Below are 19,435 nucleotides of genomic sequence, written 5' to 3' on the forward strand. Positions count from 1 at the left end.
AATCTTACAAAAACTATAATCTCAGTGCAGTTGTAAATGATAATAAAACCATTAACATATGTGTGTGTGGTGTGAGGAAATACATAACCATACAAACTGGTAAACAAAAATATATGCATATTTATATAAAAAAAATTTGGTGTGTATATAAAATAATATCAACAATATAGAATTAATTTGATTTTTTTTCTAAACATACGTTAAGGAAAAAATAAGTTCAGCAATAATGAACCTGGCATAAAAGAAACATATTTCAAAACTAGAAATAGTCAATTTGAATTGACTGACTGGACTCTTTTCTCTTAGCCCAAAAAGAAATCCTTCGGACCACCTATAAAAGAAATCTCTACCGGTCATCTATAAAAACTCCCTTCCAATAGGCTATTAATACTCCCTTTAGAGCATATTATTTAACCCGCATTCACTCACTCGGTTTTGGGATTTTTTTAAAGAATCAAAACTTATAGATTTGAAAACGACCAATCGGAGATCAAAATACATGTGGCAAATCAATTCTAGGGGACTGGAAATTATTTGCATAAAAATATCATTCCTAGGAAACTGAGAATTTGTTTTAGACAAATCAAACCAAAAGAACGGAGAATTTTTCTAAAGAAAAAATATCAGATCTGGTTGACAGTCAAATCAGCGCTGTCGGTATTAGAATTTTTTTAAAAAAAATATCAGACTTTCTTTTATAAAAAAAACGGCAACACAGAAGTTCTGAGTTAAGATCATTCCCCTAGAAAAGGACCAAATCTTGGAAATTAATATGTTTTTTTATAAAATTTTTTTGCAGAAATCTATCATCCTTAATGGCATGAGTTTTTTCTATAGAAAAAATCAGGCCTAATAACAGTCCTGGGGCTGTATTAAAAAACGTCAGTTCTGGATGATAGTGAAATCAGCTCTGTAGGTGTTAGAATTTTTTAAGAAAAAATATCAGCCTTTCTTTTATAAAAAAAAAACGGCAACATTGAAGTTCTGAGAAAAGGAAACAATATCGATCCCATAGAAAAAGGATCAAACTTTGGAAATTAAGAATTTTTTCTACAAAAAATATAAAGTTTATTTTACAGTATTTATTTTAGTGGACAAATTTCAGCCAAGAATTGTCTTAAAAGAAATATCAGTCTTGAGGTTCTGAAAAAAGCCTTTTCAAATAACAAAACCCATAGGAAAAGGTTCAATTCTAGGACACTAAGAGCTTTTTTATTGGAAAAATGTTAGCCTATAAAAAATAACAGTCCTGGGGTACCAAATTTTCTCATAAAAAATATACCTCATGCGGGTCTTGCGTTTTTCTTGGAAGAAATAATATTAATCCTGTCCAATTGCGGTCAAGCCGTCTTGGTGGACTAAAAATGTTTCCATAGAAAAATATCAAACTAGATGGACAGAGAATTTTCCTATAAGATAACTATTAGCCTTAAGAACGTGGTATTGAAAATTGCCCTTTTAAAGATCCCATAGCCTAATAACTCACTCTATTTCTTGAGCTAAGATGGCCCGAGTCTGAAATCAAAAATTTCCCTTTTCTAATGACTCTCTTCTTCTTTCCCTTTTCTAATGACTCTCTTCTTCTTTCCCTTTTCTAATGACTCTCTTCTTCTTTCCCTTTTCTAATGACTCTCTTCAGTCCGTCTGTTATGTCCCCCACCATTTAAGTTTGAAAGCCTATGAGGACTGCCTTCAGCTCGCCTATAAAGACTGACTACAGCTCGTCCATAAAGACTGCTCTCAACTCGTCTATAAAGACTGCTTTCGGCTAGCCTATAAAGACTGCCTTCGGCTTGTCTATAAAAACTGTCTTCTATAAAGTTTCCCTCCGGCTTGCCCATAGACTTCCTCCGGCTCTTCTATAAATACTACCTTTGGTCCGTGTATGACGAACATTTTCGGCACGCCTATAAAGACTCGCTTCTGCTCACCTATCAAAATCTCCTGCGGCACGTCTCGGGATCGTACCTCTCGAACTCTTCCTCCGAACAGTTTACATAATTCTCTTAAACTCGCCAATAAAATCATCTAAACGACTTCTATACAAGACCTCCTTTTGGTCGTCTAAAAAAGACTCCTTTCTGCTCTTCTATAAAACCCCCTTCTGCTTGTCTATAAAGACTACTTTATAGACTAGATTAAGGCTCCCTTCTGGACCTCTCTGGTCTGGTCTATAAATACTCTTTTGCACGTTTATATACACGGCCTTTGTCTTGCCCATGGGTCTGTCACGGTCATCAAATATCGGTCTATGAAGAGTTAAATTGGATCACCTGTAAATATTTTCTTGTGGTCGTCTACAAAGACCTCTTGGGATCCGAAAACACTAACTTCCAAAAGCCTACAAAAAAAAACTATTCCAAAATACTACCTTTAAGTCTGCTTAAACTCTTCTCCTATAGCATATAAAGACTATATTTTTGCAAGATAAAAAGCTTATGTTCGCTTATGGGACAATATTTTTACCATTTGGGCTTCTCCCATAAAGACTAGAGACTTATATTCGATCGACTATAAAGACTCTACTCAAGGTGTTTATAACGTGTTCCCTCAGAAGGCTTAGAAGGGTTCCTTTTTGGTAAGGCTGTGAATATTTAGTTTTGAATGTTTACAACAACCTCCTGTCGTAGTTTTTAAAAGCTCTTCTCTTGACGTTAATAAAGACTTCAAGAATCCCAAACACTTAAGTATAGAACGTCACATTTTGTTGAAGGTCCGGTTGTCTTCATTCATCTATTTTATCTAGACATTTTATACGAAAGGTCTATTGGAATTTTAGCTATATAACTACAATTGGAGGTATGCTATCTACAGTAGGTTTGGGTAGGTTCAGTAAATGTATAAAATACCAGGAAAAGGCCAACGACAAGGAGAAAAAGGTCATCTTTTTTTGGAAGGCCTGAAGATTTTCAAAATAAAACAGAACTATGGCAGATATTTAAGCTGTTTTATCTTAAAGTCCAATGCAAGTTGTTTAAGTATATTTTTGCAGAAACTATTAGGAAACCATCCTTTCTATAACACTTCAGGGGGTGTACCATATGTAGAAGGAATTATAGAAAGATATTTAGTCATTGACCAATAGAGATTCTCCTATATGTTGAAGATCTATAGGAGCTGGCATTCCATCTACTAAAGACCCGTAGAAATACACATTTTTATAAAGGAGATCGCGCAGTATAGGGACTATAAAAAGTCATATATCTTGAATCCCCATTTAATTGATCTTCCAATTAAAGCTGGTAAATTTGTATTAAGGTCTATAAATCTTCGATCTGAAAACAGCTTACGCCGTTACGAAATCCCTTATTTTTAAATCCATTTGTGGCCCTTAGATGGTATACAATCCAAGTTTCCCTTCCTTATTCTTCCGAAAACGGAGCATTGCATTTTACATGTGAAAATATATATATAAAACAAATGACATTTTATTGCCTCTTTCTATTTAAAAAAATATATATAATAATTTATATAAACGACTAGATGTAAATGTGTAAAAAAAATAGAAAAAAAGATTTTAAAAATATAGTGTTTTGAATATCATTAAATAATACAAACGATTGCAAAGAAAGAGAGCATTGGTAATCGATTATGTCATAAAATATTACAACAATTCGCATATGAGTCGGTAAAATGTAATGTGTTTTTGTTGTTGTTGTGTTATGACGATATTTCTTAAATACACTATGTATTGTATTTGTTTGATGTATAAAGGTATTATGATTTTTTTCTTCGTTTTTTGTTATTTTTTTCTGTATAAGTATATGTATATCTTTGTATGCATGTAAATGGAAATATATATATACTATATAAAGATGTATATTTTTGTTATATATATGAATATATATATTATATTTATATAACTATATATCTATATATATATATAGAGGAGAGAGGGAGAGAGTTAGAGTTTATTTGTTTTTAAAGTTAGTTTGATTCATATTTTTTTTTTTGTTTTTAGAATTGTTCGGTTAATGACTGGGGCAAGTGAATCCTTTTCGAAAAGAGAACACTTGCATTTTCGCTTTACATATTTTTTTTTTGTTCTTACGAGAGATTTTTTTTGTTGTTTGTTCATACTTGGCAAACACATAAAAAGTGTTTGTTGATTTTTTGTTTTTGTTTATCTAATAAAAAGTAATAAAAAAGCAATTTACCATTAATTAACATTATTTTTTTTGGTTGGTTTTCTGTTTCAAATGATTTTTGTTTTTTTTTTTTCATATGACGACGATACTTAGTTTTATTTTATTCGATAATAATAATCATAATAATGCTGCTGGATCAATAGACACACACAGTATTCTAAACTGTTGTCCCATATGGATTGAAGACAGCCCTTGAACTGTCCGTATCTAATGAGATATCCTCTGGACTGGCTAAATCTACGCGTACATTTGAATTTGTACGTCTACGGGCAGTTTGTGCTGCACCCCAATTGCTTAGGGTCCAATGAAAACCAGAGCTGGGCGGTTGTTCTTCGGCAACTTTGACTTGGGTACAGACCTGAAAACGGGAAAGAAATGGAAAGTCATCAATTTAAAAAATTAATCAAAATTAAAGAACCTACCTCTCGATTGACACATGGCAATGTTTCGGTGCCATTGCCAATACCCGAACCGGAACCGGTGGCTGAAGCTGATTCTCTTGTACTTCCTATACTACTGCTGGATGCCAGCGAATCGTTACTAGATTCTGTTACAGCTCCACGATAATGAGCCACAGATTGTTGAGCTACAGCCTGAAAAGTAAAAAAAAAAGAAAATGTTAGAGACATATGTATTGAGGTATTTTCTATATAGTAGGACATCACTTAGACTTCCAATAATCGTTCTCATAAAAGAAACCCCTATGAAGTCTCAGTAATTATTTTATATACAGAAGTCCTCAGCATATTGAAGACTCTGAAGGTGTTTTTTGTATGGGGAAATTTTAGAAATATGATATGATGAAATTTAAATGCTATTCCATATTGAAGATCATTGCCAGACCTTCAGGAAGTATTGTATTTAACGGTGAACCTTAGCGATTTCCTTAGTAAGATTTCCTTGCACAGAAAGTCTCAAAATGCCCTAATGCTTTGATGACCCTCTGATGGGTTTCAACATATGGAAAAATGCAAGAGATTTTTTTAATAGAAAAAACACAAATTATTCTATTTAGAAGCTCACTAGACCTTCAAAAAGCATTAAGATATTTTTGGCAATATCTTAATAGCCTCAGGAAATCGTCCATGTGCCAAGAGTCTCAGAAGACCCTCTGAATTTCTTTTAAGTATGGGAAACTGTTGTTATTGATTCTTTAGAAGATGTAGTAGACCCCTAATAGACCTTCAAAAGGCATTCTATTTGAAGAAGTCTCTTGGAAGGAATTTTATGTAGACACTACCCTCTGAGGGTTTTCTATTTACAGCATATCATAACAATATCTATTTTTAAGGGAGGCTCGAAGAAGCCATTAATTTAAAGTCTCTTTGAAGCACATGTGTATACAGAAGACCCTCAGAAGATCATCTATGTCCAGAACCCCATCAGTAAGAATTGTTTGTCTAGAATATCATCAGAATAAATGTTACGCATAAAATATCCTCAGAAGCTCTTCTAAGTACGGCAATCCCTCAGTAGACCCCTAATAGACCTTTAGAAAGCATTCTATTCGAAGAAGACTCTTTGAAGGAATTTTATGTAGACACTACCCTCTGAGGAGTTTCTATTTACAGCATATCATAAAAATATCTATTTTTAAGGGAGGCTTGAAGAAGCCTTTAATTTAATGTCTTCTTGAAGCACATGTGTGTACAGAAGACCGTCAGAAAATCATCTATGTGCAGAACCTCATCAGTAAGAATTGTTTGACTAGAATATCATCAGAATAAATTTTACGTATAAAATATCCTCAGAAGCTCTTCTAAGTACGGCAATCCTCTCTTTTCTAAAAGAGCCTCAGAACGTCTTATATTTAAAGAGTATCATGAAAAATATATTAAAAGAAAGCACTTAGCAAGCCTTTATATCAAAGAAGTCTTTAATAAGGTCCTTCAGAGATTATATATGTCCAGAACTCTATCACAAAGACTTCTATTTGTAGAATATTATCAGAATAACTTTTATGTATAAAATATCCTCCTTTGACGTCTAGGAGACCTTAGTGTCTTCAAGTATAGGGACCCTTCGAAGATATTCCTTGCATATGAGACTCTGAGACGGTATTCTAAGTATAGAAGATCCTCAAAGGGTCTTCAATGTAAAAAAATTCCATTCGAGGGTTTTCGAAAAGTAGTAGACCCTCCCTCAATAGACATTCTTTGCCATCAAAGGGCCTTCTATGATCATAAAATTCTCAAAGAATCTTCAATACATAGGAGACCTTCAAATCTTATTTTCGAACCTTAAAGTAGCATCTAAGCAGGGAGAACCCTCAGTAGGTTTCCATATATACCAGACCCTTAAAAGTAGGATTCTATATGTTTGAGAGTAGTCTATCTGTATCTTTACTTCTCTGTAGAAGACTTCCAGAACATAGTTTGTACACAAAAGATCGAAGGAGGAAAATTGTTTGTCAATAAATTTCTCTAAATTGTGTATATATAGAATACCATTTTAGGTCTGCAGTCTAGATTGGACACCCTAGACTGACTTGATGGTATTTTATCTATTCAAGATTTTTGGGAAGGTATTTTAGTTAAAGAAAGCCAGAATAACTTCTTGAAAACTACTACAGGGGACCTTCCACAACTATTCTATTGTTAAAGGGCATTTTAAAGGTCCTCTATATTTAGATACGTTCTATTAAACCTCTCTAGCGGGAACACCTTATAGTTGTCCATTGGTGAAGCCATCAATCTGGGCCCAAAATAACTTCTATGGGTCGTCATTTGACAGAGGATATCCTCATGAAATCTATTGACCGGGAGCCTTTTTCTACAAATCCCCTTCAAGTTCTGTAATGTATAGAAGACCCTCAAAAGAAGTACCCTTAGAAGGTATTCTGTCTATTTGATTCTCTCTGTATAAGACTTCTTGAAAATGATCTGCACACAGAAGACCACAAGATGATAATATTCAATCCTTAAAACCCTCAGGAAAGTTTTTGTCAATAAAGTTCTCTGAATAGTCCGCAATATAAATAATACCATTTTTAGTCCTACGCCTAGAGAAGACACCCTTTTCCGGAATTTTTGATATAGAAGAAGACTTGAAGACTTCTATAGATGCTATGTGGCTAAGGGCCTTTAATAGGTTTTCTTTTCTTTAATTTTTTCTAAATGAGGCCATCTGTTCTAAGGAATTCCATTGACCGGGAGACCTTCCTCTGCAAGTCCCTTACAAAGTCTTCTGTATATAGTCAACACTTTCAAAGTCTTTGGAATTTCCCTCCATCAGCTTACCATTGCATCACCACCCTGACAATCCTCGATGGATTTCAAAATTTCCCACACCAATTCCGAATCCAATGGTATGGGATGTTCAGCATCACGATTGTAAATACTAATCGCTATATGTACAGGATGCGGCACTGGCAGAGGTATTAGAAGTTTTTCGGTGACACTCTTCTCATCGACTTTCTTCTTCCAGGGACGCCAGGGTTTTTTGGTCTCAGGTGTTTTTGTTTGTTGAGCTGCACGATGGGCGCGTACGCGAGGTGTGGTCAAGCCGACAGACATGTCCCTGCAAAAAAACACACAAATTTTATTTAAAAACAAATCCTCCATAAAAATAAAAATACGACTTACCTCTTATCGGGCTTTCTAAAATTCAATGTTATTCTAGATCGCGGATTAAATGCCGTCACCTCCAGAAACGGTAAATGTACCTGAACATTACCACGCGGAGCATAGACATTACCCAGTAAATCTAAACCCTTGGAACCAATAACATCGGTGGCATTCTGTACCATTTCGCTGTAGCGTGACAGATCCAATGTCGGATGTGGTTCCAATTTGAAATGGGTATCGTTCTCTAAGAGTGGCGTTAGAAAATCTAAACTAAATATTTCCGTATAGATGAGACCGGCTAAACCGGGCCAATCGTTGACGGTTAAGCCCTGAAAGAAAGAGAAAAATAGATTGAATTTATTTATTGGTCCTTCTTAGGGTTATTTGTGTAGGTCTCACCTTATTATCCCAAAATTCTTCTTCACTTATGGATAATCTAGCTATAATATGAGACGGATAGTATTTCTCCAAGATATGGGCGGCAAGTTGTATGGCAATCTGTGAATGGAAGAATAAAAAGAAAATAGAAAAATTAAAATGAGGCTATTTTCGGAGAATCAATTGGAATTTCTTGAAGCCCACGAGAATTAAGCATTGCGTGGTCCAAAAGCACGAAGGGTCCTCAGGGTAAAACTTTTTTTAAGAAATACTAAAGGTGTTCTAAAGGAAAAGTGCGCATGGAGATCTTCTCCAATTACCTCGAATTCGTTTTATGTTCTCTATCTCTAGAAAACTCTTTAGACATCTGGGATTTCTCTTTAGACAAATATGATTTCTTTCTACAGGAGACTTCATAGGCTTGAAGGAGGTTCTTAGAAACTATTCTGTGTACAGAAGACCCTCAGAAGATCATCTATGGCTAAAACCTTCGAGAGGCCTTCTATATGCAAAAGATCCAAAAATAATGTGTCGATCTATAAAATACCTCTCAAAAGCCCTCATCAACTGAGGACTTCTATTAACATGTGAACTTTACAAAGTCTTACAGAAAAATCTGAAACACCTTTTTATACCCTCAATCATATGGCTATACCCTCAGTCATATGGCTACAGGCTCAGTCATATGGCTACAGAGGGTATATATCATTTGATACGGCCAAAACGTGAACCAAGGTCTCTTTGGACCAAATCAGTTTCAAGACATTTAGAGTCAATTTAGCGATGTCTGGCTGGTGTGAACGATAACTCTCGAAAGGAGTATCTGATCTGATCCAAACTTGGTACATCGTAATATTATTGTCAAACTTAGATGGAGTTCCGAGATGAACAATATCGGTACACTCCTTCTCGTACCTCCCCCACAAAATGTCTACATTTTCAAAGAAAATAATTTACTGCACAAAAAGAGAAAAGATAATCCGATTTTGCTCCAACTTTGCACATTCTAATATTTGCATCAGTGCTAGGTCAGGTAGGAAAATGGACAATATTGGTCCACTGCATCAAGTACCTCCCCCACAAAGGGTCAAAATTTTGAATAATTATAACTCTTATAAAATGTGATGTAAGTGTCCGATTGTCTTCAAATTACACAGATCGTAATATTTTTATTAATCCAAGATCTGGTGTGAAGATGGGATATATCGGTCCACTCCTTCTGGTACCTCCTCCACAAAGGGTCAACATTTTGAATATTCATGAAGCTCATAAAACATGAAAGTAACGTCCGATTCTATTCAGACTTGGCACATTCCAATATTTCCATCAACTCAAGATTCGTTAGAAAGATGGATGGGATATATTGGTCCACTGCTTCTGGTACCTCCCCCACAAAGGTTCAAAATTTTGAGTACCCACAAAGCTCATAAAACGCGAAAATAACGTCAGATTCCATTCAGACTTGGCCCATCCCAATGTTTCCACCAACACAAAATCTGTTATAAAAATGGTAGAGATCGGGCCCTTCCTTCTGGTACCTCCCCCACATGGGGTTAAAATTCTGAATAACCAAAACGATCATAAAATCCAAAATAAGCATCCGGTTCTCTTCAAATTACACACATCACAATATTTTTATTAGCCCAAAACCTGGTGTGAAGATGGGAAATGTCGGTCCACTCCTTCTGGTACCTCCCCCACAAAGGGTCAAAATTTTTAATAACGAAAACGATCATAAAACCCAAAATAAGCATTTGGTTCTCTTCAATTTGCACACATCGCAATGTTTTTATTAGCCCAAAACCTGGAGTGAAGATGGGATGTATCGGTCCTCTCCTTCTGGTACCTCCCCCAGAAAGAGTCAAAATTTTGGTGTACCCATAAAGCTCATAAAACGCGAAAATATCGCCGGATTCCTTTCAGACTTGGCACATCCCAATATTTCCATCAACACAAGATCTGCTAGAAAGATGGTAGAGATCGGACCATTCCTTGTGGTACCTCCCCCACAAAGGGTTAAAATTTTGAATAACCAAAACGGTCAAAGAAAGCGAAATAAGCATCCAAATACCAATATCCATCTCAAATCTCCCACACACTAACATTTTTGCTTAAGCAAGATCTGTTGTGAAGATGACATACATCTGCTAACCCATTCTGGTACATCACCCATAAAGGGTCACAATTTCCAATACAAATCGGCGATTCTTTACAACTTGCTTTATCTCTGACATCTCTTATCTATTGACATTTCTCAGTTTTGAAAATATTAAAGATATTCTTATTTATTCCGACATCCTTACTCTTCCCTCTGCAATCAAGGCAAAATCGCAAGCAAAAAATCAAATTCAATCCTACCTTTAATTCCTTTGTGGTTAATTTAATGCGCGATTTCACCTGAGACGTTAAATTTGTCTGTAGCTCACGGCGTCGTTTCTCCAACTTTTCATGCAGTGTTGCAGTCAAATCTTGGGCCTCACGATCCAGTGCCAAATAGGGTCCGGATTTTGACAGCTGAGCCGAAAATGGGCCAAAGCATGCTTCGACAAATTGTGAAAAATCTTTTTGCGGGGTAAGTATTATACGTTCCATGGCATGTTGATAGGCTTGCAATTCATCCAATTCCATTTTGGCTTCAAAGGCAGCCAAGGCCTGTTCCGGGCGTATAACAAAATAATAATCTAAAGCTAAACCCGGTCCGGCAATACGTTTGACAACCAAACTATCGGAGGCTGGTATACGGCCACATTTCTTAATGAACAAATGGAAGGTGAGCGAGTCCCAGAACAGGCGCAGAGAGTAACGTATGACCCCAACTGAAAAAAAACGGATATTAAATTTTAATTTCTAGGGATTTATTTATTTTCGCTCTCACCTATCAGTATTATACCCGACACCAGGGGACACACAACACTGGCCACAAACACAGCCACAATGGGCTGCACACAGCCCTGTATTAGAATATTCCATATCAATGCCTCCAGCAGTATACAGTAACGGTTACGAGTATTATCCGGCGAATCGAGATCATAGATTAATATCATATAGATGTGTAGGAGTATGGTGAAGACTGGTATCCAAAAGGGGGCAGTTAAGGCAAGTAGAATGCTCAAAAGGCTGGTAGCCAAACAGAGCAGCGGAAAGGCAAACAGTATGACCACCGTCCCAAGAAAACCCTTTACAAAGTAGTTCCAAACACGGTTTAGGTTACGCGTAAAGCCTTTGCCAATAAAACCTAAGGGGAGAATAGAGAGATTAATCACGCCAAAAAAAACATCTACTTCAAATATTTACCCGTATCCGGTTCCGTTTCGAAATGTGTCCGCGATTTTGATATGTGACGCCATAGTTCTATCAACCTCGATGCCATAGTCTGTGTTATGCTTGTCTTGCGCGGAAATAGAGTTCCATTAATTTGCGATAGTTCTAAATCAGGCATGAAAGGCTTAACACAGAATAGGGCTCTCAGACTCAGGGGGCTACACCAGGGCACCAGAATGCCCAACAGAAACATCATATTCCAGGTCCAACACCAGGTTCGTTGCATGAGATTCAGTAGACGCCAAAATGGCCAGCGAGTACTTGTGGTCCGAATGATTTCCTTTTCCACCAAAAATACCGGTTGCGAGGGATCCGAACGTGGTGTAACAATTGAGGTGGCCTGTTGACTTATTACCGTGGGTATAATATCCGATTGTCCTTGAAAATTCCGTTTGATTATCCACGACTTGGGAGACCAAATGCGACAGGCCCACTGGAAACTGCGTGTGGGAGTTTTGGCATTTTTCAACTCCTTTAGGAGAACCGGTTCGCGTTCCTTCATAAAGGCCAGGTCACGGCTGAGGAAGTAGGCCGTTTGATGCAGATTTTGTTTCGTACACATCTTCAAGGCCTCCTCATGGGCCGACCAGGCAGACTTGGAGAGTTTTGACTCCTCGGCATGCCTTAATTTGGCCCTTAACCATGGAGCCACTCGCGACAGCACAGCATGGTCATTGGCCAAACATTTCTCATGGTCCTCACGTGATCGTTTAATGTCATTCTGTACCTTTTCCACGGCCTTGTACATAATGACCACTGCCTGAGCCTGTTGCACCAACAGCTCGGGTATGCCATGACCCAATTCGGCCAGTTTGGGATTATTCATAATCGAGGTGTAGACCCTCTGCAAATACTCCTTCATAACAGCCTCGTTAACCTCCTCCTCAATTTCCTTGTCGGTCAATTTTTTATCTCTTAGTTCGCCTATCAAACGTTCACGGAAATGTAGAAACCAACCACGGGTTTCACGTTCCAATATGCCAATCAAAATGGGCAATGCCTTGCGCATGATATCGCGACAAAAGAGACGCAAATCGATTTCTTGACCTTTTGGCGTGAGGAATAGATATGGCACGGGCTGTGTACTTTCACAGCTGTTAAAATCGAATTTCTCCATTGTGGCGCGGCGCAGCATTTTGCGGACATAGGAGCACAGGCCATCGAGGCAGTCCTCGAATTCGGGCTGGAAAGGAGAAGAGGAGGAGAAGGAAAATTAGAAAAAATATCCAAAAGTTTTTGAAGGCTTTGCACACTTACCCTACACACCAGCTCGGCTATTAAAAAACGACATCGTTCCTCCTTGATCTTGTAGTCCAAATTGTGGGCCAGCAATGCCGGCACTCCAATAAACATATCAACCAATTTGATGAGGCCATGCAGCAGGGCATGGATTGCATGACAAACGGAGAAGAAATGTGAGAATATACGGCCACGAGCGGTGATCACCAAAAATCTAGCTGCCAAAGCCAAATCGCTTAGAAAGGAATCATGGGCCCGCAATGTTCCCTTTTGCAGCAGTTGTGACAAACGCCACTTGTGGACCTGACCCGGAAAGTGTAGACTAGGCACATTAAATTCTCTGTGGAGCGGGAGGGAGGCAGGTAGGGTTGGTATGAAAAAAATAAGAAAAATAAGGTATTAGTTTTGTGGTTATTTATTATTCCTTGAAAGGACATCATATATTTGACATTTAGAGAAAATTGTTTTTTTTTTTTTATCTAACATGCATTGTTGAAGCTTTGCTACTCAAGCAGAATTTTTTACATATTTTTTTTTTTAAATAAGTTTTACAACAAAATATAAAAAAGAAAATACCAAAATATGTTACCATGAAATTACAATGAAAGATTTGTATAGCTTTTTTTAATTTTTATTGTGTTTTGGGGGGTGGTTGGTTTGGGTTGATGTTTTAAATTAGGTGGGCGGGCAGTTTGTATTGGTATCAGGCCGCAGGAGTTGGGTTTGCCGAGAGAAAGTTGGGTATACAAATAGACTTTCAAAAGCAGAATTTCCGGATTAAGAGCAATTTATTTTAATAAACCGAAAATCTTTTCAATTTTAATGAAATAATTCCAAAATTTTGAGTGAAATAAAATGGAAATATGCCTTCATTTCATTGAATATACATTTAGATATATAAGTTCATGGCGCACACTGATTCAGATTTTGATTTTCCTGACTAAAATCCATTTTTTGTCATAGCCGACATCGACAATGTTTCGGGATACGACAGTAAACATATTTAAACTATCGTAGCCAAAAAGCTGTAAGTTCGGCCGGGACGAACTTTTAATACCCTCCACCATTTGAAACGAATTTGGCAATTTTCAAAAAAATAAAATCCGTAAAAAATCCTGTTAACGAATTTGGCAGTTTTCAAAAAAAAAAACTAATTCCGTTAAAAATTCTGTTAAAATCTTAAAAATACCGAATTAGGGTATATACGACGACGTGGGCCATCATATCAACATTCTGTCTTAGGCTGTAGTATCCATTACGAACTTCAAATGCCAAATTTGAAACAATTCCGGTCAATAAAGTCGCTAAAATCAACAAAATACCGAATATCGGGAGGTAACTTTATATGGGAGCTATACCAAAACGTAGACCTGCACAGACAATTTTCTGTCTTAGGCTGTAGTATTCATTACGAACTTCACATACCAAATTTTAAACAATTCCGGTCAATAATGTCGCTAAAATCATCAAGATAACGAATATCGGGAGCTGCCATTCTATGGGGGCTATACCAAAACGTGGACCTGCACAGACAATTTTCTTTTATAGGCTGTAGTATCCAATACGAACTTCAAATGCCAAATTTGAAACAATTCCGGTGAATAATGTCGCTAAAATCATCAAAATACCGGATATCGGGAGGTGCCGTTCTATGGGGGCTATACGAAGACGTGGATCTGCACAGACAATTTTCTGTCATAGGCTGTAGTATCCATTTCGAACTACAAATACCAAATTTGAAACAATTCCGGTGAATAATGTCGCTAAAATCATCAAAAAACCGAAAATAGGGAGGTATTATTATAAGGGGGCTATACCAAAACGTGGACCTGCAAAGACAATTTTCTGTCTTAGGCTGTAGTATCCATTACGAACTTCAAATACCAAATTTGAAACAATTCCGGTGAATAATGTCGCTAAAATCATCAAAATACCGAATATCGGGAGGTGCCGTTCTATGGGGGCTATACGAAGACGTGGATCTGCACAGACAATTTTCTGTCATAGGCTGTACAATCCATTACGAACTTCAAATACCAACTTCGAAACAATTCCTGTGAATAATGTCGCTAAAATCATCAAAATATCGTAAATAGAAAGGTACCGTTATATCGGGGCCATATGAAGACCTGGACCTGCATAGATAATTTTCTGTCATAGGCTGTAGTATCCATTACGAACTTCAAATACCAAATTTGAAACAATTCCGGTGAATAATGTCGCTAAAATCATCAAGATAACGAATATCGGGAGGTGCCGTTCTATGGAGGCTATACGAAGTGGACCTACTTGGCCCATTTTAAGTACCAAAAGTCGTGCAGACATAATATACATTTGAGTAAAATTTTATCAACCCACTTCATTTCGTTCGGAAGCTAGAGTGATTTCCACAGACGGGCACACGGACGGACACAGCTAAATCGACATAGAATTTTATGCTGATCAAGAATATATATACTTTGTGGGGTCTTAAGTGTATATTTCGAGGTGTTACAAATGAAATGACAAACATTATAAACTCTCCATACTATAGTGGAGGCTATAATGAGGTCACTAAAGGCATGACCGAGACATGATCAACTCTTTTTATACCCTACCATCCACTCTTTTTATACCCTACACCACATAGTGGTGGATAAGGTAGCGAGATAGACCCATAGTAACTTTTGACGATCTTCATAGAATCACTTTCTGAGTCGATTTATGCATGTCAGTCCGTCTGCCCATGTTATATCCAAAAGATCGACCTAATTGTATCAAGATCCGATCAGATTAAGATGTTTGGTAACAGATATCAAATACATCCCAGAAATACCTCTGCCAAATTTTATTAAGATCGGTTCAAATTTAGATATAGCTCCCCTATATATCTTCAACCGATTTCGGGTTAATTGTCTACCAAATGGCCAATATCAGTCCAAATGACCTGAATTTTGGCACATCCGACCGAATTCAGTCTAGTTGCAAGTACATCAAAGTTGGTGCAAATCGGTTCAGACATAGCTATAGCTCCCATATACATGTTTCAACTGATTTGGGGTTTTAAGACCCTCACATGAGTAATATGCATTCCACAAGAATGATCTTTGGTATCAGATATCTTATAGAGCTCGGAAATACATTTGCCAAATGTTATCGAGATCAGCTAAAATTTTGATATAGCTCCCCACATATATCCTTAATCCGATTTCAGGTTTATTGTAGTGGCTAATATCAATCCGAATGGAGTGAATTTCGGATTGAACGTTTTCATTTTATGGAACTCGGCTCCGATATGTTTTTTTTTTTTGAATAATCTTTCTCGAAGTGATACAAAGCTCTCTATAGCAATGTTATTCGGTACAAAAGATAAAAATATCTCCGTCGAATTTAGTAAAAATCGATTCAGAATTGGATATACCTCCCATATATTAGTTCCCTCTGAAACCAAACTATAACTGCTCGAAACTCAAATGTTGATAGGTGGTATGATCTACTTCAAATAAATTCTTTTGTTTCGGGAGCTCCACTAAATATGCATAGTGGTGTAGGGTCCTCCCGACTTTTGATGTTTCCTTACTAGTTCTTTTTTTTTTTTTTTTTGGGAAAAGTATTAATTTTTATAAAATTTGTGAAGAAAATTGCAGTTCCTCGAAAATAATTACCGATATAGAGTTCATTTTGCTTTGTTATGTAGGTAGACTTGTTGTCTTTATAAAATTCTCAATACTTTTCATTCAATACTTATCATTCTATGACTTCGCTGGTAGTCCTCCTTCGAGCAACTCAACTCCACCGCCCTGATGTTTTTCTATTTTTTTTTTTTTTTTTTTTTGTTGACCTGGTCTAAGGTTAAAATGTTGTGACAGTATTTAGTTAATTGTGTTGGTAATAGTTGTGATAGTATTAGTAATTATAGACACTTAACACATAATAAAACATATACTCTAACATACAAAAGGATAAAAAGTTTTCCAAAAAAAATATGATTTTTCAAAAAAAATTTAGATTGGTATGCAAAAAACAATTTAAAGATTTTTTATTTTAAAAATAAATTATCAATGTACATAAGAGTATACTTCCAATGAATCTTTGAACTGAAATTTTATAATAAAAATTACTATTATTGTTAATTTTTACTTTAATTGAAATATAGAGAATATTTAGCCAGCAAAAATTCTTATTATAAATCTGGGCATATAAACCCATATATTAACAAGGGTATGTCGCAAGAAATGTGTAATTATTTCCTAGTCACCAAAAGGTCTATAAATAAGTACTTATGTGAGGTCTTTTAGTGGCTGAAGCCGATAATAAAATATATTTTTTAAAGGTATTTTAGTGACCAAAATGGCCTTGTTAAAACAATGTATTTGATCACCAGATTTAAAATGAGTATTACTTCTGGGTAAGAATCAAAAATATTCATTATATAAATAACGTATCCCACACCAGACCACTTTTGATCGATTGATACCTCCTAAAGAACATAACAAGTTAAAAAGTATCAGTCGATTTTGTATTCCAAATATTTCCCCTGTATTTCCTCAGCTAATGTTTGATTTTTATAAGTATATTTTGACTTCTGTTATGATTATTAGACTTGTTAACCCTCTATGGACTAGGTTCCGAAGGATTGGGCCAATGTTGTCCATTTCGTATCGGACCTAATTAAATATGATATAACTATTGCGACCTTCCAGGTTTGGACTATATTGGTTACTTCTTTCACTTAATATGAGATAGGGGATAATTTTTCAAAAATGTCAAAGGTGCGTGAGGTACCAGATATAGTCGACCGAAGTATTCCGTTTTCATACCACATCTTATAGAGATAAAAAATTGGTATGGGCAAATATTGAATATTGAATGAATTGAATTGGTATGGGCAAATTCTGAATGGAATCGGATGTTAATTTCTCGTTTTATGAGTTTCATGGTATTCAAATATTTGACTATTTAAGCAGTGGACCGATATGTCCCATATCCACTGCAGAAGCAGTGGACCGATATGTCCCATATCCACTGCAGATATTGTATCAGTAGAAATAATTGGATGTGTGAAATGCGAAGAGCACCAGATTCGGATTTTATATTCGTTTTAGTTATTCAAAATTTTGACCCTTTTGAGGGAGGTACCAGAAGAAATGGTCCGATCTCTACCATCTTTATAACAGGTCTTATGTTGATAGAAATATTGAGATGTGCTAAGTCTTAATTTCGCTTTTTTTGATCCGATCCGTACCATCTTTATAACAGATTTTGTGTCGATAGAAATTTTGAAATGTGTCAAGTCTGAATGGAATCGAAAATTTAGCGTTCTATGATGTATCCCATATCCACAGAAGATCTTATGTCAGTAGAAATAATGGGAGGTGTGAAATATGAAGAGAACTGGATGCTTATTTCGTATTTTATGATCGTTTTCGTCATTCAAAATTTTGACCTTTTGTGCGGGAGGTACCAGAAGGAATGGTCCGATCCCTACCATCTTTATAATAGATTTTTTATTGATAGAAACATTGAGATGTGCCAAGTCTGAATGGAATCGGATGTTAATTTCGTGATTTATGAGCTTCATGGATATTGTGACCCCTTGTGGAGAGATTTTAAAATCATTTTGGATATTCAAAACTTCGATCCTTTGTGGGGGAGGTACCAGAAGAAATGGTCCAACCTCTACCATATTTATAACAGATCTTGTGTTGATAGAAATATTGAGATGTACCAAGTTCGAATGAAATCGGAAATTAATTAGATGAGCTTCTTGGATATTCAAAACTTTGACCGTTTGTGGGAGTGGTACCACAAGGAGCCGATCGATATATTCCATCTTCGCACTAGACCTTCGTTTAATAAAAATATTGTAAAGTGTGTAATTTGAAGGCAATCGGACTCTTACGTTACATTTTATAAGAGTTATAATTATCCAAAATTTGGACCCTTTGTGGGATAGGTACTTGATGGAGTGGACCGATGTTGTCCATTTTCGCACCTGACCTAGCACTGATGCAAACATTAAGATTTGCAAAGTTTCTGTGCAGGTTTTTTTTTTTTTTTTTGAAAATTTCGAGATTTGTTGGTATTTCTTTGGTATGTACCAGAAGGAGTGGATCGATATTGTCCATATCAGAACTCGATGTAATTTTGATAATAATATTACAATGTACCAAGTTTGGACCAAATCGGATACTCCATTCGAGAGTTATAGTTTACTCCAGACACATCTAGATCGACTCCAAATGTCCTGAAATGGATTTGGTCCATTGGACCTGCGGTCTAAAACCTTCATTTCGATTGAATATTTTGACAATTTATAGAACAATTTGAAATTGAAAAAAAAAAAATTGTTTTCAGAACCTTTGCACCTTTTGATATTTGGAATTTTAATGAAAATCATCATATCATTTTTAAAAATTTCATTTCAAATTGTTCATTAAATTGCCAAAAGACTCAATATCAGGGGCTTCGTAATACCAATTAAAAAAAATTGGTTGTATTTTTATTTCAATTGGACGAACATACATATATACTTTATGGAGTATCCGATGATTGTTCGCAAATGTCACAAACCGAATGACAATTTCCATAGTGTATACCCTCCATTATGGAAAGGAGGAAACATGTGTTCTCTTTATAGATGACTTCTCAGAAGGCTTTCCCATTGGTAAAATGTCTTTAAGGGACCTCCTGGTATTTGAAATAAAAATTTCTCCTAAAAACATTTTATTTATACCAAATACTTTTCTAAAGGCCTTCAAATAATACCAAAATATCCCCACTATTTAATATTACAATTACTGT

General features: G+C 36.1%; 1 protein-coding gene across 4 annotated transcripts in view; it reads right to left on the reverse strand.

The window, feature by feature from the left end:
• Window positions 1-961: 961 nt before the first annotated feature.
• The window catches only part of LOC131805406 (uncharacterized), a 36,047-nt gene continuing 17,573 nt past the window's right edge, over window positions 962-19,435 (reverse strand). For all 4 annotated transcript variants that reach the window (XM_059128541.1, XM_059128538.1, XM_059128539.1 and 1 more), the window contains 9 exons: window positions 12,671-12,992; window positions 11,387-12,596; window positions 10,968-11,327; window positions 10,451-10,908; window positions 8,114-8,212; window positions 7,733-8,043; window positions 7,388-7,667; window positions 4,571-4,741; window positions 962-4,506 (listed from right to left, as the gene is read on the reverse strand). In XM_059128541.1, coding sequence (XP_058984524.1) covers window positions 4,306-4,506; window positions 4,571-4,741; window positions 7,388-7,667; window positions 7,733-8,043; window positions 8,114-8,212; window positions 10,451-10,908; window positions 10,968-11,327; window positions 11,387-12,596; window positions 12,671-12,992 — 3,412 coding nt within the window. In that variant the 3' untranslated portion in view covers window positions 962-4,305. The remainder of the gene's footprint in view (window positions 4,507-4,570; window positions 4,742-7,387; window positions 7,668-7,732; window positions 8,044-8,113; window positions 8,213-10,450; window positions 10,909-10,967; window positions 11,328-11,386; window positions 12,597-12,670; window positions 12,993-19,435) is intronic.

Source organism: Musca domestica, unplaced genomic scaffold (assembly GCF_030504385.1).
Source record: "Musca domestica strain aabys unplaced genomic scaffold, Musca_domestica.polishedcontigs.V.1.1 55, whole genome shotgun sequence".
Classification (NCBI taxonomy): domain Eukaryota; kingdom Metazoa; phylum Arthropoda; class Insecta; order Diptera; family Muscidae; genus Musca; species Musca domestica.